General features: G+C 39.7%; 1 protein-coding gene and 1 long non-coding RNA gene across 3 annotated transcripts in view; both read right to left on the bottom strand.

Moving 5' to 3' along the window:
- The window catches only part of ZC2HC1A (zinc finger C2HC-type containing 1A), a 36,000-nt gene extending 10,520 nt beyond the window's left edge, over positions 1-25,480 (bottom strand). The window contains exons 1-9 of one of the 2 annotated variants that reach the window (XM_042035853.1): positions 25,341-25,480; positions 13,905-13,978; positions 13,072-13,188; positions 12,730-12,865; positions 9,123-9,271; positions 8,149-8,248; positions 7,340-7,448; positions 6,507-6,509; positions 279-398 (exon numbers count right to left, since the gene is read on the bottom strand). In XM_042035853.1, the coding sequence (XP_041891787.1) occupies positions 279-398; positions 6,507-6,509; positions 7,340-7,448; positions 8,149-8,248; positions 9,123-9,271; positions 12,730-12,865; positions 13,072-13,188; positions 13,905-13,978; positions 25,341-25,443 (911 nt within the window). In that variant the 5' untranslated portion in view covers positions 25,444-25,480. The remainder of the gene's footprint in view (positions 1-278; positions 399-6,506; positions 6,510-7,339; positions 7,449-8,148; positions 8,249-9,122; positions 9,272-12,729; positions 12,866-13,071; positions 13,189-13,904; positions 13,979-25,340) is intronic. The other variant, XM_042035851.1, reaches the window with a different exon arrangement.
- Positions 21,449-23,879, bottom strand: LOC121668263. The gene is made up of 2 exons (XR_006017329.1): positions 22,116-23,879; positions 21,449-21,638 (listed from the first exon to the last, which is right to left on the bottom strand). It is a non-coding gene; the product is annotated as an uncharacterized LOC121668263 (long non-coding RNA).
- Positions 25,481-27,406: the final 1,926 nt, after the last annotated feature.

Below are 27,406 nucleotides of genomic sequence, written 5' to 3'. Positions count from 1 at the left end.
AATCAGTTTTATCTCGGGTTTAGAAAGACAAGTTCATTACTTTTAATCTGTAATCAAGCACTGACAGAAGAAATCAAATCTGAGGGAAACCTTCACCTTCCCTGTCCTACTGTGAAGCTGTTTACCTCATGCTGATACTAATTATATAATCTATTCTTCTCCCACAGCACTTCTATTGAAGACATACTGGGCACCTGATGTTTGTCAAGGACATATGTCTCTGCTTAGGAGAAACATTTCTGCAAAAGAGATAAACCACACTGATTTTTAATTCTTACTTCTTTACAAGCAACAACTCATTTGGCCTTTGGATGGTACGGTCTGTTTTTGTATCAGTGTCATAAAACCTTTGCACATCTCTTCCAGTTTGCAGTGGTGGGCCTAACTTGTCCATCTTACTATTAAAATATATGAAGGGGTGCTCATAAGGACAGCGCTAAATTGCTATTCAAGTTACGCAAAAAAAAAAGAAATTAAAAATACTCACAATTCAATACTGATATTGCCAAAGAAATCCCATTGACTTAAAAAAAAAGTACAAATCAGACTTTAATTGTCCAGCAAACAAAAGGGTTTCTTCTTGTTTTGATAAGGAATGGATTTCATAGACATTGGATTACATTTCAAATACATTTTTAAAATTCTTTTTCAAACAAAATATTAATGCCAGTTATCCTCACACTCTGCACAATGTACTCACATTTAGTCTCTTTTAAGAACAGCTTTCATGATGTCATTCAACATTGGGAAAGGGGGGCTCATAATTACAAGTCATAGTAAGTTTAAAACATTAGAAAATAAAAGATATATAAGTACAAGCCACCTTAACTTTAGAATTAGCAAGAAGAAAAATTTTTCCTTTTTTCTTTTTTTTTTTTTTGTTTTTGTTTTGGGAAGGCAGAATAGAGGACAGCCTGAAAGAAACCCAGCTTTGTTTTAACAACAAAACCCCCATTCACAATAGATAGTACTACATACACAGCCAATACTTTATTACTTTTTTTTTTTTACTATTATGGATAAAATTTCAAAACCAGAAAGAATAAATCAAAAAAATCAAATTTTAAAAACATTTAAAAAAAAGTTAACTAACAAAATAATAATTAAAAAAAAATCCCTTCCTCACATCATCATAAGGAAAACTGTAGCTTTTCAGAAATCGCACTTAGACTGGAAAATTAGATCAAGTTAAGATCTGCATTTTTGTAATCTTATCATCATAAAGTAAAACCTACAAATAGCCTCCCAAACAGATGTTCTAGTTCAAATTAATTAACTATAGTTATACAGTTATCATAAACTAATGTTTGACCCAATATAAACTCTTTACATACTCCCAAGAAACTGAGAAGCAAGATTGAGGTCTCTGACACTGCAAAACACATACCTCAACCTAACATCGTCTTGGTTATTTTTGAACTTTAACAAATTATCAGCATAACCTGTGAACTCCAGGCACATACAGAGTAGAACACCAAAGAAATATCCTAGAAGCAGTCATAATACTATCAAAATAAAGAACTACAGTATTCTTTCACACCTTAACAAAACCAAAAACCCAAAGCTGACAGTCTTTTCACATTCTAATGGAAAAAACCATGATCACAAGAATCTTTCAAAATGCAAAGATCTCCAAGATGACTCCTTACATATCTTGATTTCATTGAACAAAGCCCTGTAAGTTATGGTATTCATAAAAGGAACAAACTGGTTTGAAAAGATAATGTTTATAAAGGGTACAAATGCTTTATGGCAAACATGTAAGTGGAATTTAAAATTTACTGTTATTGATTTGGTGTGCGGTTCATATTGTATTTCAGCTGTAAGACAGTTGCGGATGTGTCACTAACAGACTTATTTTCCAGGAGGGAAATATTAACATTAAAGTGTATGTCTTAGCCCCAAAATAAAACATAAATTACAAATTAAATTCTATGGGTTCATTTGCCATATTAAAAAATATAATGTAATTTTCCAAGTCCCATTAAAAAAACAAACAAACATAACTGTTCACAAATGAAACATGAACAGACAATCTGTACAAGCAAAAGATCCCTGGCTGGCCACAAACAGTGGTGTCACGTTCTGCTGCGCAAAACAGTTTGCATGTGGGTGTGGAGCTCACCTGTTTGATTACCCTTTTTTCCTCCTGAACATCTGATTATTTCTGGCAGTGTCTTGGGGTGACTTTATGATGTGTATCCCATATCGCTGCCTATGCCCAGAAACTGATTTCTGTGCCTTTCTATACTTCTAAACTGAGCCTGAGAGGGGGAAGAAAAAACTGAGCAAAACTTCTTCAAAGCAGTTTGCAGCTTGTTCAAGGTCACACACAGATAGCAATTGGTTTCCCAGCTGTGGCAGGGGAGGGAGGAAACACCCGGCTTGCTGTTTTCCTGAGGACAGTTTTTTTGGCCAGTGGTTCAGCTGCTTTTTCTCTGGAGAGAGACAGAGAGTTGAACTTTTCCTTCCCTGGAATTTTCTACTGGACTGCTTGATTGCTGTAACATCAGAGCACATCGGGAGGACTTTCCACCGGGCACAGAGGGCCTGGCCCTGGGCCAAGCCCCAGCTCTGAGGAGACCAAAGGGAGGACTCGAACACTTTCCCAGGTTTTTTCTCCACAGTGAGAGATTTTATTATTTAGCATTATTATCCTTTTCCCCTGTGTTTGTTAAATAAATAGTTTTATCTCCTTCACTTTCCTTCGAGGAAAATTTATTTCTCCCCGAACCTGGTAGGGGAGGGGTGGTTGTGCCTTCTCTCAGAGGATGTATTTCTAAATTTGGCCAAACCGGAACAGGCAGCTTACTACAACTGCCATACGCCTCAAGAAATGCAGGACACTGCTAACCTCTATACTATTATAAAATACATATCAAACTTGGGTTCATAATGTGATATCAAATTATAAGCCTAATGACAACTTATGTAGAATTTTCCTTTTCTTAATTCTTTATTATCAAAAAGATAACCTATTTTCACCCAAATGAATGAAGATTTTCTTACTGACTACAACAGTCACACGCTACTCTTGTACTCTCACTTGCTCCTGTACCACCCAGAAATTATGCCCTTATGCAACACTTCCATTCATACTGGAAGAACTCTCTGTGTTCTTACTCTGTCCAGGCAGAAAAACAAAACTCGTAGCAGAACTCAGCTGACACATCCTGATCTACACGTACAAAGTAAACCTCACTGGCACTAACATAGCTTATGTTGATGATACTGTGCTGTGCTCTCTCAGTAGTCCTTTACCTGGGGAGCAGAACAGGAGAATTCAAATTTAAAAAAAAAGACACCGCATAGTAAAAATAACTTACAATAAGTGAGCTCATAAAATAGGGTTCCATTGCTGCTCATACAAAACGAAAGCGCTCGCTGCGATGGTGCACATGAGGTTTACAGGCGATGAACTCCGAGCTCCCTCCCCTCGCGCAGCTCCGGGGCCAGCGCTGCGCCAGCGCCACCTGGCGGGCGCGGGCGGCGCAGCGGGCTCGGCGCCACCTCCCGCCCCTCCGCGCATCCCCGCAGGAGCAGCGACCGCGGCTCCACAGGAGGCAGCAGTGTCCCATTCCATCCCCCTCTCCAACGTACATACAATTCATCCTTGATATTGCACAATATAATTGTAATTCTACTATTAAGCCTCTCTGCTATTACCTCTCTGGAAAATCCAGAATTACAATGATCTGGGTAAAGACGGAAGTTTACACACTTAAGTAATACCTAAAAAAACCCCAGAAGTTAGTTTCCCTTAGTGCAAACTGCAGGAACTTGCTTCTAACAGCAAAACCTGGAACTTAACCTGGCCAAAATAAAGTGTGTAGGCTCTTTAATATTTGTCAAGGAGAAAAGAAAAAGTGATTGCTTACCATTCCATTTAAAAGACTGCCCTTAAAACAATCCCCACAAAACACTGCTCAGTAAAGTGTTCCACTAACAACTCAGAAAGAAGAACATGACATCTTATTTTACAGCATAAGCTCTCTCTCACTGAGGTATAACAGAATCCCAGATCTCACACTAAGGCTTGTCATTCTACTGGTTAAATCATAAATGTAGTAGCAAAAGAAATAAATCTTCCTTAATCCTACTGAAGGTTAATGTTCACAAGGTCTTCTATTTTTAGAAAACAATTCCAGCTGTGTTTAGCTACAGCCTAAATTATAAGATGTTTTAATGTTTAAAATCTGTCACTGCCGTATTAACTATTTTCACTCTGATGTAGGACATTGACTGTTGGTGTCTCGGTCCTGGCTTTGGTATAATTTTGTAGGTATTTCAACAGAACCCAATATATTTTCCCCTCGTGCCCCAATACTAAGACAGAAGTTGAGATGATTAAGGCCGAAACTGTCACCAGTGACCAATCTGAGGAACCTAACTCTTCCATGTTGTAACTGCTCCTACACCTCTTTGCTATAATATACCTTCTGACAAATTTGTTCCCAGAAGTGAATGCAATGAAGCTAAAAAAAGAAATGGCAGGTCACAGATACAACACTCAGAAATGAGACACATTTAACTGGTTAGTATAGAAGACTGGTTAGTATGAGCAGCATATACCATAAGGGCTAGTTAGAAAACAAGAGAACAAGTTTTTTAGAGCAGTAAGGGCTGCAGGCAGAAACACACTCATCCATACTCTTAAAATCTGGAAATTGTGTAGGCAATTGAGGTTATAAACCAAGCTAACATTTACTGCCTTTCAGCAGAGATTGTTATCTAGAGCTGTGCCAACCAGAAGCCATCTATATGTGCTTAGCAGAATGCATAACCAGAGAGAACCTGGGCAAACATCTCCCCAGTTGCTATTTGGCTTCATCATGTCACAGTTCTTTCTCCAAGCAACAGAGGAGAAAATGGAAGACTACAGAAAACAAAATGCAGTAAGCAATTGTGGAAAACTGCTAGACTTAGTATGTCAAGATACAGAGATGCTGTGAGTTTGTGGAGAATTCATGAGGCTGTTTGGGCAAAAATGTGAGCTAAGCCACTTGCTTTTCTTGCACTAGGCTGGAGCGAGGCTTAACAACTGAACGATGCCTGGGGTGAGGCAGAGCCTCACAGCCCATTGGTGTCTCAGTGAAGGCCAGAAGTGCACCCAGGCCTCGGTACCAGCCTCACTCCCCCTTATCCACACACAACCAGCCTCTGTTACAAATCTGTTCCTTTGCGAAGATAATGATGTGAGGCTGTCACATGCTGACAGGAGTAATGTCAGGTGGCCTTCACTGCTCCCTCAGCTGGTGGAGGACGACACAGGTATTAGGGATCTGTGCTGCCTTTGTTAGAACCAATTCAGCCAAAGGTATCCAAATGTAATTAACACATTGAAAAATGCACCCACCAATACAAAAATGAGAAAAAAGCTGCCTCCCCACCTACTAAGACCACAGCAACTGGTAACCAACTATTTTTGGCTATAGTCACACCTTTTTTCCAAAAAGTCTAAAATTGGTATTTGAAATCCTCCATTTTTGGAGTATTGAGAACATGACCTCATGTCATGGACAATGGGCTTGCTCCTCTCTCCCCTCCCCAAAGCAGGGATGACCCTTTGGTGAGATTTGTGCCTCTGGCTGCATTGACAGTATAGCTGGGAACAGTTATACATAGCACTGTACACTTACATTTTGTAGATCTAGTGCATTTATCACCAGCAATCTAACAAGAGTCAAGAATCTATTGCTCAATAAACTACATTATTTGTGAATCTGGAATTGTAGTTCTTACTGAACACAACCAGACATAGTGCCTAACTGGTTATAATCAGAAATTAAGCCAAGCTGCACCCAGCCCTCCTGATCTCTGAGGAGTAGCTAGAGAACAAGGGGGTTTATTTTCTACCAAATTCCATATACTTACTGCAACAGCAACTGACAGGTAAAATTAGATAGAATTTCCTTGTTAACAAGTGAACACCAAAATTGCTGCACCCTCAGAGACAAATACAGATTTCACTTAGGAACTTTCAACAGGAAAAAGCTTTTCCAGACAGTTGGGATACACTACTGGGCTCAGAAACATGCCTTCAAATTATCGCAGCTGAATTTTTTGCTGTGGTTTGCAGACCTGCTTGTTTGCCGCTCATCAGTAGGTGTTAATTCAACTTCTAAAACTGGAGAAATAAAGAAAAACAGTGAATAGAGGCTGGGATTTTCTGACAGTCACAGCGTAAATGCCTACAAATGGTAGTGAAGCTGACCAAAGACTAGTGAGACACCAGGAGAGGGGGGAAATAAAAAAAAAAAAGGTATCTGTCAGCCTCAAGGACTGTGTGTGACCTGTGTCTGAAACAGTTATCATGAGTAGGTAAAGCAAGCAGGAACAGAACTGAATCCTGATGCTACAGGGCGTTAGGAGAGAAGCATGATAGAGCTGTAATTCATATTCATGCATAACTTGTAAAACTTTAGAGTGATAAACTAAAAATCTCTAGTTTTGTGTAACTGCTGTCCAACCCCATGAGTTTTCAGAATGTCCTTTTTCTTCCTCACGAACTTAACACATTGGTTTTTTTCCACCTTATACTGTCTTCACCAATCTGATACTCATTTTTATAGGAATAAATCTTTTTCCATCACCTATGTTATAACTGCAACCATGTCCTTCTATGTTTTGTGTTCTCAGTGCCCCTTTGAGGTGCTCCTCAAACTTCTGCAGATTTGCACTGCTTTTCTTCAATCCCTTCCACAGACTTCTCTTTGAGATTCTGTGAACTCTCCACCCCTCCAGCAAAGTATGAGTCACAGCCTTGATCACACCAGCACTTATACTGAACTCTAGTAATCTTCATGTAGCACTCCTTGCTGTTGTAAGTGCACTGGTTTCCATTTGCCTTATTTGTGCTCATTCATTTGCTGCCTCTTAAGACAAGAGAGAAAGCATCCATCCTTTTGTGCTAAGAGAAAGATCCTGTCACAATTGGCTTGCAGTCTGTGGCAGAAGCCTCTTTCTTCTATTTCCATGGAGTGTAGGCAATTATGCCTAATGCTTTCTGCTTCTTTAAGTCCCTTCACTTTTACCAGGAAAAAATTCACTGCTCCAACCACTTCTGCCTATTCAGTGATTTTTAATATACTTTATATTTATTTTTATCTCTTGAACTCCTTTCCTGTTACTTCAACTTGATAAAACCCACCTTTGCCTGCTCCAGTGGTCCTTAAACATAAAGCTGTATTTACAGATAAAGAATAAATGCAAAACACTGTACTTCTGAAGCTCATAGGAAAAAAATAAAAAGCAAGTGAAACAAACGACAGAGATTTCTAGAACTAGAACAACATAAATATGAAATTAACCAAAAGTGACGACATGAGATAGAACTTACCCTGCTTGTGGGTTCACCATTCCCAGTGAGTTCTTATGAGCTGGTGATAACGTTTGAATTTTGCTCCCACTGGATCCAGACGAAGAAGAAGCTTTACTTGAAGAAGCACCTTGCAGTTGAAAGCAAGCATGAGAATGTAAGAAAATGTAAGATTTTGCTGCTGAAATGATACAATTTATTTTAAAAATTTTCATTGCAAAATTCAAAACAAGAGTTTCAGAAATACAAAGATATGAGCCAGTATCAAGATAATACAAAAAGAAAGTATGTTCCAAAAAATTTATAGAAAATACGTAATTGAGACAGTGTTTTATTCTAAGAAGAAATACTGTATCTCAATTACTTTCCTCAGGAAAAAAGGAAAAGTCAAAGTATGTACAAGCAGAACATGTTTGATATCTGATGATATCTGAAACCCAAATTAGACCACTGCTTGCATAATTATAATATACATGCCTTGACTATGTATTTTCACCAGTTCATGATCATATTCAGCATATAAATTAATTACAGAATTAAACATCAGATAAATTTCAGGTGAGAGATCAGTATTCAATACAATCATGCATTACTACACCGAATGATTTTTCATATTCAATCCAGAAAAAAAAAAAAAATCTGATATATAAACCAGAATCCTAAGTGCTCAAGAGTCTTTTTAGATAGATGGCAATCAGTGCCCCTTCCAACTTTATTTTAAATGAGATTTTACAAACCACTATATCAAATAAATAATAAATTTTTACTGCATACTTTGAGGACTAATATTTAGAAGGTAAATGAAACAATTCATAACATTAACTTCATACCTACAACAGTTTTGCTAACACCACTTGGCTGTGGTAAGCGTGATGATGGTGATGGTGTTGATCCTACAGAAGGCATCTTCTTAACCGCAGCAGGTTTGTACTGTAACAAAATACAACCTAGAAATTTAAGCAATTAAATCAAGCTATCTATATAACACAACAGGTAGTTCTTTCAGGTACTGTGGGAGAACAGATGATGATTTCCTACTAGGCAACCTGTTTCTTGTATGGGAACATGCAAATGGTTTCTGATAGTCTGTTTTCTAATACTTACAGATGATACTAGCAGGAAACATTCTCTAACTTAGTGGCTTTGTTTTGTTGTTCAACTGTATGTCTCTCTGCATTTTTTGCTTTTCTACAGATTTTATCATCTTTTTCCATAGCTGGAATCAAACTCAAGTTAAGATAAAAAGTATCACCTCATTACCAATTAATTTAGAAAAGAATACTCAAGGACAGAACTATTTTTGTCTTTCAAACACAAATCTTACTTTCACCTGTGGCATCTGGACCAGTCCCTGCACTGATTCAAAATACTGTGTAATACACCTGAATCTTCCTAAAGCCTCTAATTAGCCAAAATACTGCTGACAGTTGTCCTGTAGTCAGGTACCTTTGTTTGCCCCCTAAGCAACTGTCTTTAATAGGATTCAGGAACTAGCACAACAGAAATTCAACTTCCTTTACAAAAACTGCATCTCTATTTCCTCCTGATACCTTTACCTGTCATTTGCACATTTCTCAATTACATTTATGACTGGTTTTGGCTTTGCAACTGCTGCCATCTGACTTATGGACCTCTGCAGTTTAAGAAAGCAAAAGCCTCATCCATACTTAAGCGTCTAATTTCAGTCAGTGCAAATAACAGAATTACAGAATAAAACAATTCCATTTAAAAGCAACACACTATTTGACAAGCTTCATTTGACATTGAATACAAGTTCCAAGTTAAGAAAAGTGTTATAGCTCACCTGTGTTCGAGTAGGAAGCTTCCCTTTGGTATCAGCTGCCAATTTCCCCTTATTAGTAATACGTGCAGCTTGCTCCTTACAGAAATTGATGTGTCTGTCAGCTGCATTTTCATTAAATCTCCTCTGACAGTACGGACACTGAATGTAATCTTAAAAACATAAAATCTAACATTAATAATATGTTTTAAAACTGAGAGTGTTTGAAAGTCTTTTAAAGAGCAGCCCCTCCTCCAGGGGAAATTATGGCTTCTTGAATCTGAAAATGAAATACAGATTTCTAAGTAAAAGAATATTATCCACATGTAACACAAAAGACGTTTCTAGTTTGATGGATAAGAGTAAGAGTAGTTGAGGGTTAGAAGTAACCTCAGCAAAATCAGAAACACTTTAAGAGATGCTGTTCTGCAGAGAAGGTAGCCAAAGAGGTACAAGGACATGGCAGAGACATCAGCTAGAAGGAAGTGGAGAAGAAGCTAAATAAACAAACAATCAAAAATTAAAAAAAAAATCACAAATAGTTCAGTTTGTTCAAGATAATGGGAATACATTAAAACCTTTCCCACACAAGCAGAAAAAGACAACAAAATCTGTTTCCTCTGGCAATTTTGAAAGAACTGAGAAATAACTAACTGCAATACTAGAAGTGATCATTAAAAAAAAAAACAAACAGAAATTTAACAAATAAAAAGAATCTAAAGAAACTCAGCCAAAATTAGGAGCTGTCTCTAGAGAGATGCAAAAGAAAGTAACTGGTGGCTGTATTACTTTTGCATAGTACACACTGCAAACAGTATTACATGCAGGAAATATTACTCTCATTGGGGAAAAAACAGAAAGGGCAACATAAATGCTTAAAATATTAAAAGAAACATCACCTGTATGCTGGAAATACAGACTTTAAAATACAGTGGCCTTGGAAAATTATATGTTTGGACTGCAGTTTCAGACAGGTATTTCAGTGTCTAGAGATATTGATGCTGTATGCCCCAGGTTAGAGTATTCAAAACCATGTAAGCTTCAACTTAAAAAAAGCTTGATATTGGCAAAGCAGGTTAAATTAGTGTGTTTCTAGGTCATTTTAGAAATGTATTGAAGAAAATGAGGTGAAATTCAACAGCCACTGCCTCCAAAATTACAATTAGATATTATAAAATCTAAAATAAGTTTTGGTTTACATGTCACTAGTCCAAATGTGGCAGATCTGGCTTAAAGACTTGTCCCTCTAAAAATTAGTAAACTGTTTTGAGTAAGTTAAATGATGTAATGGCCACCAAACCATGAACTGTGACCCAAGAAGTGTGAGCTAAGGACACAGGAAGAACACAGAGAAGTGACAGCATGGGAATCTCACGGGGTAAAACAACTACTATTTATTTATTTCACATATACTCTGCTACTGTCAGAACACTCAAACATCAACTATACCTTAAGAGAGAAAAGCTCAGAAACAGAATTGTAATATCTATGTAGTCAAACTAAAATTGTTCCAAAGAAAGTAAAAAAAAGAAAAAAAAAATTAATAAAGCAGCTGTGAAAGCCCCTAGATAATAAGCCATTTCTGTCTGGTGCAGAGCTCAGTTCCCACAGAAAACTTTCAAAGTCCACAAACGTATCAGACTGTAGAGGATGAATGTATACCCTTAAGAATCAGGAATTGTATCTTAATCCTTTTGTCAAACACATAGTACCAGTCAGACACTTGGCTGATGCCTTGAAGTGGCTACCTGAAAACAGAGGCTAGACAAGATTAAAAGAATAAAAGCAAAGCAGGTACTTATTGAGGGCCTTCAATAGGAACACCTTGGGAGTCAGAAAGTCTTCAAGGGGCTACATCTACAATGGACGCTGGGTCATGGGTTTTTCAAACTTTTATAAGTTTGGTCCATTTGCATATCAGGGTTAATTTTCCAATTACAATTTCGGGTAATGATGTAATTACCCCAAGTTTGTTCCCCCTCCCCAGAGGCTTAGTTTACATATTTTGGGCCTGGGACAACAAGGTGTCCTTGAGTCCAGGCCCAGAGAGGGTTTGTTACATCTAACAGTAGCTAACAGGCTACATGAAGTTTTAGAGCTATACACTAAACCAGTACAGGGTCTGAAAATACAAAAGCTAAATCCTATGGCACAATGGCTATCTGAAAGTACTGCTCATACTGTCCAGATGAACTTCTAGGATTCAGTGTAAGCTTTACAAAAAAAAGCTAATCAAAATAAGAGGGCAGTACACACACAGTCAAGTTCAGGGAGATGGAAGAAGCAGCAATACTGTTTATTTGCCAACTCAGAGCAGTTAAGTAGAAAATACGAATACGAGATTCTTTCCATTAAAAGGAAAAAGACTTGCTGCTTGTTAGAAACAAAGACAAGAGTTGACTAGGAGACGATGGATACATTCATGGTACCACGCACAATCTTCTCTCTCTCCTACATGAGAAGTGGAAAAGGAGCAACAGTAGCTGCCTCTGCGCTATTTGTAAGAAGAGTATCCACTGATCACTTTGTGCATGGTCTCTTCATTCCTGGTTTCCGCTCCCTAAGTCTTACCCACTGCAGCAGGATGAAGCCAGGAGACTAAAACCGACTACAACTAGATAGATTATAGATATGCTATATAGATTATTAATGATTCTTTCCATGATCAAGCCTTGTGATTCTTATCCACAGCAAAAGCTATTAGCCATTGGCTTTACTTTAAGATGGCTTTACTTTAAGATGGCTTTACTTTTTAAGATTAGCTATATCGCTTTTCAAGATTGTGAGTACAGAAAGCTGAATAATACAGCTTCTTACAGTGAATGCACAATTACAATCCTAATACTGGACTAACACATCTCCTGCAGAGAAACAAGGTAGGGAACACTTTACATCCTCACTTGACCACAGACAGAAGCAAACATGCTTTTTTCCCAATCTTTCTGAAAATAGCCATTAAGCTGATCAAATGGTTTAGCTGTTAGAACAAGAGGAAAAAATATATTCTTCAATCTATTATCATATCCCAGAAGTTAAATGAACAGTGTATTTCCTTCTCATTAACATCAGACTGCTTGAACACTTTATCCAGTCTCAGTTCTGAAGGTACTCAAGGACTGTCACACCCTTGGTAATACAAACTTCACACATCTCACATACCCAAAACACAAGTACCCCCACTACATGAGGGATTAAGGTGTACACTGCATACATAAAACCAAATGTGAATTCAGCAAGAAATGGGAGAGATTACATTTGAAGAACACAAAAGTGCATTCCCACAACATAAATATGTTGTGGGTGTCAGCTAATTAAAAAGGCAGTCTGCTATTTCTGTGCAGTTCCACTGCTGTGAGCACAAACAAGGTATTGAAACAATTTGTCCAGCCTATGGTTTATAAGACAGTATCAAGGTGCAAGTTGGCCACAGCTACCTTTCCACACATTAAAAAGAAAGTCATGGGCTTTGAAAGCTACACAGGATGTGAGTCAGCCATATCCACAGTTACAACCCAGCATCTGCATCTTCAAGAACTTGTGAATGTTGTATTCCAACAAATTCCTCTTCAATTCAAATTTCTACACATTAACTTAAAAAAAAGTATGTAAGGAACTTGACTACTTTACATACCAGGGTCATATGATGGTGGGGGTGGTGGAGGGAGTTTTCCACCATCTTTAAGATTAAGTCCTTTGGCTGCTCGTATAGTTGCTATAAATTCCTCATGCTTTCGTCTCCAGTTAGACGGTTTTTTGGGTGGTTCTGGCTAAGAGGCAAAAAAGAAAGCTTCGTATGTTTGAAGTTTCTACTTGAAGCTAAGTATGCACCTTATTTTAGTATATAACATCATAGTTCAATTTCTTCCAGATTTTAGTAGATCTAATTAACACAAACTGCCAGCAGAAATAAGCCTTATTAAAATGCATATATATTTGCCTAAAATGTTCATATGCAGAGTAAATTATAACATACCCGTGGCTTAAGAGGTTTTACTGTGGGAATGTCAGTTCCTTCTGCTCTCTGTCGGCTGGAATCGAACGTCTTCCTTTTCTTGGCAGAAGTTTTTTGGCAAATGGGTCCATGCTTTTTCTACAAGCAGAAGCAAAATAAAAGGAGAGTACAAAACTCACTTTGAAAACAGAAGTTATTAGCACATTAGTTCCCTCTTTCTTGATACAAAAATTAGCAAAAAAGGCCCAAGTCTTGATTAATAAGCTCATATTGTTTTAATTTAAACATTTATGCCAGCCACTACCTTTAAAACAGAACGACAGGAATTCACGAATGCATATACACAGTCACAAAAACATGGGTGATAATGAAGAAGAAAATTAGAAGGCAGCTGTATTTGCTCCTTGTACATAGAAAATTGATAGGTAGGCAGCATTTGCATTGAGTGGCAAAACAAATCATAGGTGTCTGAAACTCATATTCACATTTAAGGACAGACTGATTTTTATTAACAACGGAGAAGAGAGTTTTAGAGATGGCTAACAAAACATTTCATTTACTAGCTGAGACTTAAAACTGCAGAAGACAAGGATTGATTCTGTAACCCTAAAGAAGATGCTTTTAGAGGCATGTATTTCAGAAAATGATGGGAACCTTAAAATAAAATTAACTCCCTTCCAAGGAGCTTCAAAACTGAGACAACTGGAATCAGTAATTATTTGGGGGGGGGAAACCCAAAAACAAAACCCCAAAAACAAAGCACCTAGATCTATTTTTTTTAGCTATAGTGAGCACTGCTAAACTTTCATAACAGCTTATCAAATCTAAAAGCCAACAGCACTCACACCACTTACCAGTGCTGCTGGAAAGAAAGTTCTTCCACAAATCTTACACGGCAACAGATCTCCAGTTTGCACTGCAACCTCACCTTAAAAAAACCAACATACTTCTTTAAGAAAATGTGATTAAATTAATGACAAAACATTATTTCAAAAATGCTAACTTTATATACACTTAGCAATAATAACAGTTGCTATTACTGTTGAAGTATACATCCTTTGACTTGCGCAGAGACTATGCAGATAAGAAAGGCAAAGAATATACTGAAGTCCTTAGGTACTTTTGGAAGCTGTCAGGCCCAGCAACATGTCACCAGCAATTCTGTTAATTTAAAATACAGAACTCCACTCCCTTAAAAGGATGCATATCAACATGCAAATGACAAATCCCCTGTAAGTCCCAATGACAGCTTAAATACACACCAAGAATTGAGCTATTTAGTGGGTATTTCTGTGTCTTTGGAAGAGATCAAATTTAGTATCAAATATAAAAAATACATATTCCATCATTTATTTTGCTCTACTAAGTCAAACTATTCCACTTTCTCTTGTAAAGGAAACAGTATTTTATGCTATTTTTACTATATATTTTATTCAGATTATTACTGATGCTTTACAGAAGTGTTTCTGATGTTGCTATTCAAGCACTGGTAACAAAAATGTAAATAGCATACTTGACATACAGCAGATCCACAGAACCAGACAAAAGACCAACAAGTCGAAGTATCAGACCTATGCAAGCAAATATATTTATATAGCATGCATTATGCAACGGAGTCGTGGCAAAACTTTTATTTCCCAATAAAAGGCATCTAGTATATCTAGTACTATACCAGAGGAATGCAGGGATATTTTTATATCGTGTATCCATCAAGACAGAGGCAGTAAGTTCGGATTAATTTTGAGACTTACTAGTAGCTTTCTCTGTACGCAATCTGACAATTGCAGACAATGTGACTGCCTCTATTTAAACCACATTAAAATAAAAACACTTCAAATTGACTTGTATTTTAGGCAAAGCAGCATCTTAAAAACTAACAAAGTTATCAGCATAGAAATGTTCACTGATTTGATCAGCTTTTGTTCCCAGTTTCCCAGTGGAAAATTGTTTTCCACCTAAACATACACACTTGCTAACTAAGTGTACGACCAGTCCTAAAAAAAGGAATAATTTCATGAAATACTTCACAGCAAACAAACAGACAGATTCAGGCAGGCAGTTCCCACTGAAAACCTTTTCCGAAATGCAAAGATTAAAACTGAGTGAGATTTCTACTAACAATAAAGAACTATTGTCTACTTTTGACTTTTTCAATAACTTAAAGCAAATCCATCACCAGTATGTAACTACACACAATGTGTTAGTTGTATGAACATAATATGGAGTACAATGCATTTTAAGAATTATAAATCACAAGAAAAGTGCAGTTTAAAACATGTATGTTCATACCTTTAATTAATTTATATACCTTTTCCATGTAGATATGAATAAGCCTGTCCTTACAACAGCATAGCAGGACTGCACTGACAGTAGCCAAGTTTTACAACTTAAAGTCATAATCAAACTTCCTTTTGTGCCACCTAAATATCTGTGCATTTAGATGTACACAAGTAGGAGAAGTAGGAAAATTGCAAAACATGGAGATAAATCTTGGTTTTCTTCTATTCTTGCATTTGAATTTTACTTGAATGCTATGAAGATTTACTACGAACTTATTTTTTAACTGTATTTTTTGAATGTCTTTCTTAAAAAATCATGTGTGAAAATTTTTCCATAGGTCTGTTTTATTAAATCCACAAGTCTGAGCACATGAACACTGGTACAAAGCTTAGATAGCTGGGAACCTGCCCTCAACACTGATCTGAAGGGTAAGAAGCCATGGTTGTAAGCTTTTCTCAATTATTCCACTCAAAAATACCAGGCATGCACAGATTTGTTTGTTTATTTCATGGCTTCATTCTTCAGAGTCCCTAGCACTCTTACTAATGATAACCTACATCACTGCAAACTCACTTCTGCTAAAGAGTTCAACTTCTTTCTATGACATCATTCTAATACAACCCTCAGCTTTGCAGAAACAAGTGAGAGAGGCATTTCCCAAACCCACAAAGTGACACTGTCTGTGTCTTCAACAAATTAGCTGAAATAAATCAGAACTAGTGATCTTGAAATAAGGTATACAGTATATGATTAAGGATTTGGCTGAGAAGATAATTCATTCAAATACCTGCCTTTTTAAAAGAAGCTACATGCCCCACAGTTTTCTTCTGTGTTCACTGAACTCTAGAATTTGAGCTGGTGTTTAAATTCCACATTAAAAGAAGCAGACTTGGTAGTTGCTCACCTGAACAAGCAGTATTTACATACGACGTATCAATGCCCAAAGAATGCCAATTACCACTTAGTGCAGCTACAGTTACAGAGCTGGATTTCCTCACAGCAGTCCTACCCTCCCTTGTTGCTGGCAGGTAATCACATTTGCCTAGAGCTATTTCTACTGCCAACCCCTCCCATGTAACACAAATCACTGACCCAAAGCACGTAAGGAAGTTATTTAAAAAAATGAAAGTTCCTGAAGTTTTGTTGAAAATGGGAAGCCAAGTGTCCTTTATATTTGCATACTTACCCCTCCATCTTTTTAATTCCTCTGTGATTTTCCTCACTTTCAAAGTAAAAAAAAAAAAACAACAAACCCAAACTAACAAACCAAAACCACAAAACCTTAACATTTCTCTCTAGGAGTCCATGAGTCTTCCCTCACAGAAGGGTTAGCAATGTTATCTGATAACTTAAAATAACACAAAATCTGATAAATTAAAAGAAAGACATGGGAATAAAATTGTGAAAGTTGCAATTGAGTTAATTTTGGCTTTGTTTATTTTTTAAAAAGACATTCATGTGTGATCTCTATTGCAATTTTTTTCCTGAAAAATGTTAACCGAAGTGGTTTTTAATTTGGGATGCACTGGGGGGAGTAGGTTTAAAAAAAAGAAACACTCAAATCAGGAAACAGAAGGAAGATATGCTTGATAAATTGGTCTGAGAATAGAAACTGGTAGTAAGATAGTTTCATGGCAATTTTCTTCAGTCGGTAAATTTAGCAACAATGCAGGACTTCTTTTTAAAATCATTTTGGTTATACAGCCACAGGAAACCCAAGATCCAGCAGGTACACTTCTTCTCCTTTTTACCAACTTTAATACCGCTAATCACCAGCAGTTTAGATGCTTGTATTAAACATGAATGTAGTTAACTTGAAGAAGGATTGAAATAATTACTACTGCTTATCTAATCAAAACACATCTAGAGAAAAGATAAATATGATCAAAAATGTTATGTGAATACCACAGAAGTGGTATTTCAGTGGAAGTGACGACAGAACTACGATACAGAGCTTTACACCCTATTCTACTGCCTGCCAGAGACCAGGTCTCAGATAAAAACAAAGTGTACAGCCTAGTACGATGCTGGGTTTCTGACCTAAACAACCAGACTGGAAGCAGCAGGATATATTACAATAATCTTATCATTTGTGTTTATAAACTGCCCCTGTCAGGGCTCCTCCTCCTCCTCCCGCTATTACAGCTGGTGATGGGGTCTGCGGCTCTGACGCAGGAAGAGGTGACCGGTCCGGGGAGAGGTCCCGAAAAGAATCGCCTTCCCGGGGTCCGGTGTCTTCCCTCAGCTGCTGGCAGAGGAGCCCGTGCAGAAGCTGTCAGCTCTTTAGTGATTATCAGCTCGTGATTCCAGCTCAGCTCTGCAGGGCAGCCTCCAGGCCAAGCCAGACCAGAGAGAGACGAGAAGGCTCGTGTGGCTGGTTCCGCACAGAGGTAGCTTTATTGTGGGTTCCCTCCGGCGAAGGGAAGGCCAGGGACGAGAACCCTCTCTGAGCCACAGGGGCCCATTGGGCTTGCTTTTATAGGGATACAGGGGATCAAAAAAGGCCAATGGGTTACAGGGGATCTGGGATGGGAACACACCAATGGGTTACGACGAAATCTGCATAGTGTCTCCTACAGGATTGTGGGTCTGTCTTTTCTCGATGTGACCAAAGAGGTGGTTGCCTTTCCAGGGAGTCCTGCTGGGCGATTGCGAAATCTTTTATCTCAGCAGAGATCCCTCCAGGGCAAGGGCTGGGCATACCCCACATCCCGCTACTTCCAAATCACTGGGTTTGTACCTACACAAGTTATTACACACATTCCTTCTGAGTATGGTCACAGTCTAGTTGCCTATACTTTCTGATCTTGAAGTTAAGAGTTTAGCTGTAAAGTCTGAGTGGACCACTAAGTCTGACAGTACAGCTATACAGGCAGTCTCAAGATGTATCAAGGTGCTTTCAATATTATAGATAAGTTTAGACTTCCTTGAAACCTAGATTTCCAGGGAACAACAACTTTTTTTCCTCTCCTCTCATATTCAAATACCACAATTGATTTACAGCAGAAAGGGCAAGCTGACAGTTCTCAGTCTACCTATCTCAGTACAGCATGTAGATCCCATCAATATAAACAGGTTCGATCGGACACAGTCACAGCCATAGCACTTGCTCTTGCTGCCATGTTTACAGATAAAGCAGTTGTGTTAATAGACCTAGAGGGAGAGGAAGTCCTCAGTATTGCTGAACAGCTAATAACTGAAGTTTTGTTACACTTTTCTCTTTTGGAGAGCTCTATCTAGCCAAGTATGTGTGTGCATTTAGACATAAATTGCAGAAACAAGACTGCACTTCATAACAGTATTTTGTCATGCTGTAAAATCTGTCTGACTGCCCTTCAAAATCTTTTATTTATCTACAGCAGTGACAGTACTAAACTATTTGGGCCAGAAAACTGTGATAATCAGAATCATCAAGCCTCTCTGAATTCAAACGTGCAGAAACATGCTGGTACAATTCCCTGCCTTGGGACTAGGTACCTGTTTGAAGCCAGTAAGTAATCTCGAAGTGTTGAAAGTTGTTGAAAGTCCTCCACTTGAAGAGCACTTGCCAAATTCTTTTGCAAAACTGTATTTATTGCTTTTAGCATAACTCCATTCTCATCTCCAAAAGCAAGGTATTTTTCACTTAAGAGTTGCACATATTTATGGTACAATAAAAAATGCAGTTCATTTCCCACATTAGTTAGAATCTGTATCAGCAAGCCACAGCATATGGTTAAGGTCTGCCCAGTCTTTAACGTATGTCCAATAATCAATAATGACTGGATTATACTTTTTTAATAAACATATTAAATAACTGTAGCGTAACTAATGGCAAATACTCCAAATCAGAGCCACCTAAAAATTACACCAATGCAGTGAGACAGGTAGGGAACACTTCACAGAATCATAGAATTGTTTGGGTTGGAAGGGGACCTTGAAGATTATCTAGTTCCAACCCCCCTCCTATGTGTAGGAACACCTTCAACTGGACCAGGTTGCACAGACCCTTGAACATTTCTTTAAACAGCCAAAAACAATATAGAGCATTAATTTTTTAAAAGAAGTTTGAAAGAGAATTAAAAAACATAATGAAATATGAATGTACCAAAGTAGGAAAAAAGTATTCCAATAATGACCTAAGTTTTGCAAATTTGCATTAGTTTGCCAAAAGGAGTTTTGAAATGCAAATGCAACTCAGGTGAATACACTGACTGTAATTCTTAACAACAGGCAGTACTTGCCATACTTCAGTCAAGTCTGCTTGATAAATGATGACGTGTATGTTTTAGCCCACCAAGCACATCCCTTCTCCTCTGCTATTCTGCAGTTTGCATGAAAGAGACAAAGGAAGAGGAAATCATAGCAAGCCCTGCCTCTTAGTATTCAACTATTCATATACTTTGAAATTTTTAAGCAGCTAAGTTTTCACAATTGTCTAACAAATAGTAAATCAATCTACTTTTATCCATCTACTCCCAATTTTAGAGGAAAGCCTCATGAATTCTTCTCTACTCCTGTATTGACAATCTTGTATGAACCTGTCACTTCTGCTTCAAAAAGACAACAAAAAGCACTGTAGCATCCATTCCTTTGAGTTGAAAAGACTTTCATAGTACCTCCGCACGTTTTTATATCAGCTTTTCATCCTGACAATGAAAATGCATTATATTTGTCAAAAAATGTGTTATTGCACTGTACATGAATGAGTCTGATGATGGGGAGTTTGGTTTTAGTTCCTTGAAAATAACGTATCAAGGCGAGACCCATTGCCTCAAAGTGACAGCCTGGAGGAGGATTCTATACAGGTTTTTTTTGTGACTGAGAAATGAATTGCATGCAGTCAAGAATGACTGTAACAGCAGCACACACACAACTCACATCATGGTGTACTCCCCTTTACTACAACTGTCTGTCCTTTCCTTCCTTCCTTCCTTCCATGAAGCATGACTTTTAATATGAAAACATGCCAGTCACATTATTATACATCCTTAAAAGTAACCAGCTCTCCTGGACTCCTCTCTATGGCCATATCTCATGGGACTCTTGCAAGCAGATCCCTAAAGTCTCAGCCTGTTCTCCTGAACTCTGGGGCTGCGGTCCTGCTATGTACCCAGCTCCCTCCCCTCAGAATCCTGAATTCAACCATCCTATAGTCACTGGAGGAAAGGCTGCTGACATCTCACATGTCTGTACACATGAAGTACTGCAGGACTGCTTCCCCTTGTCAGCTCCTTGATCACCTGGGTCGGGAATTTGTCATCCATGCATACCAGAAGCCTCCTAGCTGCTTGTGCCTTGCTGATTTGTCCCTCCAGCATATTAGTTTCTCCAGAGGTTAAAGTCTCTCATGAGGACCAGGGCCTGTGAATCCATGGCTCCCTCCAATTATGAGGGAGACCTCATATTTTTCTGATCAAGTGGCTTTTAGCAGACAGCCACAACACCTTTTCCCACACTGGTCTGCCTGCTAACCCTGATTCATACTCCCCCAGGTGGTTCTAAAGCAAAGCTCCGTTGCATTCTCACTGCTCTCCCACATAAAGGGCAACTTCCCCCCTTGCTGTCCAGCTGGTTCTTCCTGAAGAGCCTGTACTCATCCACCACAGCACTGCAGTCCTGTGAGCTGTCCTACTACCTACACATGATCCCAACTAGATCCTAGCCCTGCAACTGAGTGCAGACCTCCAATTCCTCCCATTTGTTCCCATACTGAGTATTAATGTAGGCATTCTAAAGAGTCACTCAGTCATGACAGTCATCCAGAAAAATCTATGAAACCTTGCCCTGCAAAGCCTATGGAAACACAACTAAATCAAAGGCAAATAAGCAGCACTATTTGATCAATCTGAATTCCACATATTCTGGTACTGCACTTCCCCATATCTTACCAGCCTAAACTCAGCTTTCAAGATTTTTCCTTAAGTAAAACCATTCATTAAAAAAATAAAAACATGACGGCTTTAAAAAGACTAAATACATTTAGCAGTTAAAGAGTGTTAAATGTCAAAATGAGCTCACTTAACAGAGGTGCAAGTATGCCCAGTGCAAGATCAGTTCAGTGCAAAGTCACATTTATCATTGTGTTTTAACGGCTAACAGAGACAAATAACTTCTTAAAAAATAATATACAATAATATTAGTTTTGCATTTCCATCTTTAATAGTTTCCCAGTTGCTGATTTAAGAACAGTGTACAATAAAATGAATTTTTTCTTCTGTTGGACAAAAGATGTACGTATTAAAAAAAAAAAAAAAGCTGAAGTCAACTGGAGCTAAAGGAAATGGCTGCCAAAGTAAGGAAGCTGCTGCATGGATCCAGTGACAACTCTAAAGGGAAAAGAACACTCACGTTAATATTATTTTTGTTTTAAAATCCAATAATTTTCTAGGCTATTAAGGAAAAAAATAAGACTGGGCATTCTGAAATTCTGTCAAAGTAAGAATAAGCACTTGCTCTCAAGAGTCACATTACTAACATTAAACCCCAAAGGAGAAATCTTGCACTGTCAGGGGTGGAGCAGGGCATTCTCAGACATTCCGCATGCCAGGGCAGGGTCCAGGGACAAACGCTACCACAGCACAGACCCCAGCTCTCAGCAGACGATGCTGTACGGAGAGACCTGGAGGACACACCCAGGCTGTTCAGAGTGCACATCCTTAATCGCAGCAGTCCCTACGCAGATCCGCAAGGGTTTGACACTGCAGGCTACTTCCTCAACAAGCAGCCACCCATCCCCTTCCCATCGCAACCAGACTTCCCTGGCTGCTCGAGCGTGGGGCTGGGCAAGCCCTGCTGTTACCTACCACAGAGAACTGGACTTCTGCCCTCGGGCACAGCTGCCCCTCTGCCCCTTACTCCTTAGGCTGGGATGGGCTGTGAACAAGTGTGGGAAGCGGCATTTAGCTGGCTCAAGCAGCTGTTGTCGGCATCCTCCCAGAAAAAACAGACTGGAGAGAAGCCGATCAAACACCACCACTGGACTGTTCTGGCTTAAATGAAGTCAGGAATTCAGTGCTTGGCTCCATCTCGCTCAAGCAAAACAGAGAGCAACAAACACGCCAGTGTGACAGCTTTTTTTCTTGACATCCAGCAGCGAAAGCAACAAGAACATGTTGATCCATCAAAAACGGTCCTGAAATTCAGCACATGGTGAACTACTCATGAACGGATTTTTAAGCTCACCTTAGAGATCACTACATTTTCAGACAGAGCCAGCCTATTGCTCTATTTTCATCAGTAAATTAAACGAAAATTGAAAAACAGCTAAACAGTACACAGCCTACAAAGTAACAAATGCTAGTGACTTTAGGCTTAATATCAGATTTGTCACCTGTAATGACAAGCATGCACTCATTACTTTTACAAAACTTTAAAGGTACAAATTTGACTCAATCTAGTAATATAACAATACTGATAAAAAAAATAAAGTATTAAAGCAACAGCTTTAAAGGAGCAACAAAAGTAAATTTTAGAAGAAACTTTTAAGTGACACAGAAACCTACTTTGCCATTTCACAAAACATTTAAACTTGCGCAGAGTGAGAAAATGCAACTGCAACACTGAAAATATTATTTAGCGTTTAAAATGTCATTAATGCAGCTCCACATGCCAAGTATTACATATTCATCTCTCCACTTTCTGGAAAGGATCATTATAAACTGGGTAGAGTTCTTTCTTATTAATAGCACGCTTATATAAACCAAAATAAAACAGATCTTTCATCTATAATGCTGAGCTTCAGCAAAGCAAAAGCACCAGATTCTGAGGCTGGAAAGTCCCGGACTAGCATCTTGAGCTGAGGGGGTCTGAGACAGTCATAGACATAGCAAGAGACTGCTGTCAACAGATAACTCCTGCCCTTCCCCACAGCCATGTCCCTCGCACACACAGGTGCCAAGCACCTACTGCACCAGTCAGCTCTGGGAAATGATTTTACTAAGCACTAATATAACGAGGCAGCACGCTGAGCCAGATTTCAGAAGCTGCCCATACTTCTATGTCAGATGGGTATGACACTGCAATTGTGCATCCAAACACCAATTTAATCAAAGATGGCAACCAGTAAGGCTATTCTGGGTTGCCAATGGAGCAATGACTGAATAAAAACATAATACCCAATGAAATAACATTATTATTATTATTATTATTATCATTGGCTTTGCCTACATTTTTTCTGTCCTACGCTGACCTTTCTACAAAAACTTAATCTGAGCCTAAGCTAATATGCATGAAGAGAGACAGCCTCAACTGAAAAACTAAATAAAAGCAAACCCACTTGCTTCAAATATTTGGAAGCAGAATGGGAAGTATTTTATTTTGTTGCAGTTTTTAAAAAATAAAAACATGGCACAAAATGACCCATAAAAATGTAGAAAATTGCTTTTCAGTTTCAAGAACTTTTGCATTCAAGGATGCTGGATAACAGTGTGAGATATGAGTGTTCTCAAGGCAAGGACAACAGGAGTTTTAGACATGACTTATTTTCTGTGGTATTCTGAAATTAATCTCTAGTGTTCAGCTCTAGCTTTTGAAAGTACTTGCAAGAAAAGGTTCAGTAAAACATGAGATTTCACCTATTTAGCAGTTCTTCCTCTCTCCACTTCCAGTACCTTCTGAAAAACAAACAAGATATAAACCATTTCCAACAAAGTCAGAAACTGGACAAATTTTATTGAAAAAAATCACAAGTTTTTTCAGCATTCTGCTGTTATCTGTACATCTACTTTCCTCCTATCCTCTGTAAGGAAGGTGCTAGAGCTTACACAACACAGCAAGCATAGCTGGCCTTGGTAAATTAGCACACAGCCAAATCAATTGATAGATAGACTGCAGATGATGTACAGTCTCAAATGCAAACACATAGCTTACTCAAAATTAAGGCAAACTCTCCCCTTTTGGAGAGGTAACATACAATTGTCCTGAGAGCTGGAATGCCTGACAAGGCATTATTTGATAAACACTGGACACCACCTTTCAAATTTCAAAGGCATTAACAGGCAGCAAAGAAAGCCAAGTGAATAAAAGAAATCGCTTGGGATTTTAATGCCAAATTATGTCCAAATTTAAGAGCCTTGCTGAAGTCACTAGGCACAAGATTAGGGTCTGATTACTGTAAAATCTACTAAAAACAGAACACAGGTATTCTGTGAAAATTACTTCACTACTTCAACTGTTCTAGAAGGGATAAAGAACAAAGAGTAGTTTGTGCTTACTCCTTTTTAGGCACTCAGTTACCTCTAGAGAAGTAGAGCACGGAAGACTTAATGACTGTGTTGTATAGTTTCTCGGAACAGGTCTCTATTTTTTTAAGTAGTACGGTTAAAGCAGCACGCAAAACGCAGTACTGACAGGCCTACCAAAATGCTCAGATTGCAAGCTGTAACTTCATGAATTCCAAGCTGGTATCTATGTTATGATGGATAACATCATCGATGAAAATGATGAGCATCGGAGAGCAAGGATATTTTCATTAATTCAAAGGGCACAGGATGAAGTTGCAAATACCCTGTCAGCAAATTCATACCCAGTTTTCTTCACCGCACTGAACATTTCCCTAGCATGATAAGAGGATCTTAACACCCACCTTAGCCATCTGTTACCACAAAAAAAGGGCTCCTGGCAAAGATGCCCGCACGCTGCGCCGCACCCCGCCCGCAGGGGCCCCGGCGAGCGGGCTCGGAGCGCGGCCGCCGCAGGGAGGGGCCGGTGGGGCTCGGTGCGGGAGCCGAGCAGCGCCCGAGACAAAGCGCGGGCAGCCCGGTCCTGCCGCCGCCCGGCCCCGCGGGCTCCGCACAGGGGCCGCTGCCTCCCGCCTTTGTTCCCTGCCCCGTCCCACGGCGCTCGCCCGCCTCAGCGCCGCCGCCCCCCAGCACTCCCGGCCGCAGGGCTCCGGGAACGGGGAAGGCGGTGCCCGGGCCCCGGCTCCCGCCGCCGCTACCGCCCGAGCACGCCCCAGCCGCAACACGAAGCACACACCCGCCTCGGCCCGGGCGCGCGTCGGCTGCCCCGGCCCTGCCGCCGCCTCTCACCTTCCAGCCCCTCCATGGCGCGCCCCGACCGCCGGCTCGGGCTGGGCTCGGTTTCCGACCGCCGCTGCTGTGGCAACGCCGCAACCTCCCGGCCCGCCAACATCCGCCGCTCCCATTGGCCGGGCGGGCGGGCGGCCACAGCCCCGGGGCGGCCTCTGCTCCCCGGCACCGCCGCCCCGCCCTGCCCGCGCCCTTCGCCCCGCCCGGCCCGCCCGCTCTGCCCGCCCGCTCTGCCTCGGCGTCCCGACCGCGCCCCACCCGCCCGGAACCCGGCGGCCCCCGGTAGCCGCCCGTTGCCGGGGATCACAACCTCGCTCCGCCTCGCCGGGCCCGGGCGGTGTCACCCGCCCTTAGGCTGCGCCCCTGGTTGGGTCTTCCCAAGGGAGCAGGGCACCAGGTCTGGGCATCTCCCGGCAAAAACCAGGCTTATCCTGACTCAGGTGCGATCTGACGGGTCCCTGAAGCCCATACGTTGAGGTTATGCTGTGATCAGGATCTCCTTCCAAGAGCAGCGCTTGTACGTGAAACACAGGATCACAGAATCATTACGGTTGGAAGGGACCTCTGGGGATCATCCAGTTCCAACCCCTGCCAAGGCAGGGGCACCTGGAGCAGGTGACAGAGGAACGAGTCCAGGTGGATTTTGAATGTCTCCAGAGAGCAAGACTCCACGACCTCCCTGGACATGAAGACCAAAGCGAAGCACATAAGGAGAAATGACCATGCAGTCGACAAAGCATCTGAGCCTTCAGTCTCTGGATGGATATGGGCAGCAGCTGGGATGGTGCCAGGGACCCTCCACCCTCAGCACCCAGTATCTGAACAGATGGGTGCTGATGTGTGGCCATACTGGGTGTCCCCCTGCTTATGGGAAAACCAGGACAACTACAGGAAAACCACAAAAAAATTGTTTTCAGGTTCGTGTCCTGAAAATAATTGCAGACAAAGGATTCCCCCACCCTTTTTTCCTCCTGTTATTTTCTTAACTGAAAAAGATGCTAATATAAGATTAGTATCTTGAGGTAATCTCCTGCTACAGGGTAACATTTGAATAATGGATGTTTTTGGGAAATAGTGCTACTAAATTGACGTTGGCTAATGCATTTAAATAATTCTTGCTACATATTGAAATTCTACTGTTCCTTTTACAAAAGGTCTCTACATTTTTAGCAACCAAAACATTTCAGTATTTCTTTCTTCAAGACATTATTTTAAAATTAATTCTTAAGATCTTTTATTTGTCTTTCTTGTGGCAACATGCCATGAGCAACTAATAAAGTTTTTCTAAACTACAATAAATCTTATAGAAATTACTGCTGTCTTTACAGGCACATGCAAACAATTTCTCTTCTTATGCTAGGCAAGTTGGTTGATACAGATTCACTGCACATCTGTGAATGCAACCCAAAGAAACAATACTTAAAAACTACATTAAATTGGAGATTATGGTCATGTTGTTTTCTCTGCATCCCCTTAGCATGGAACAAATAGATCCAGATGCTGCATGCCAAACAGCCAGTATGTAAATAATGATTAATATATTATTAAAATCATCATTTGAGACCAAAACTTGGATATGTATGGTAATTGTAGCTGCAATTTTTCTAGTTAATTTAGTAAAAGTACATTTCAGATTTGCCTTTGGTCTCTAGAGTTTATGCTTATAAAATTACAGACCATGCCAGAAGTAACTAGTTTGCTGCCAAGTTGCAGAGTTCTAAACTTTGCAAACAATCCTTTACATATTTTACACAGAACTTAAATAAGCCTATAGCTAGCAAGCATTTGCTGATAAGCTAACCATTAGGATAGTGTACCAGAAGTGCACTTCCTTTCATGCTATTTCCATATGTGGATTGCAAATTCAAAACCAGAGGAGAAGATGTTCTCAGTTTAGTGAAGGGTTTCATGTTGGAGGTGCATTTGATTTGGTTTGGGGTTTATTGTTTCTCTTTGAAATTTGAGGTTATTTATGTTAAAAACTGTGGCATGTCACAGTAAAAGTAAAAACTTCAGGTCACCCACCTTTAAGTGTCTACAATGCGGTGTTCACACCTGAGGTACCT

Source organism: Corvus kubaryi, unplaced genomic scaffold (genome assembly GCF_017639235.1).
Source record: "Corvus kubaryi isolate FWS band 111438036 unplaced genomic scaffold, C.kubaryi_AGA036_p1.0 37385, whole genome shotgun sequence".
In the NCBI taxonomy this organism is placed as follows: Eukaryota; Metazoa; Chordata; class Aves; order Passeriformes; family Corvidae; genus Corvus; species Corvus kubaryi.
This window is presented reverse-complemented; position numbering and strand designations above follow the sequence as displayed.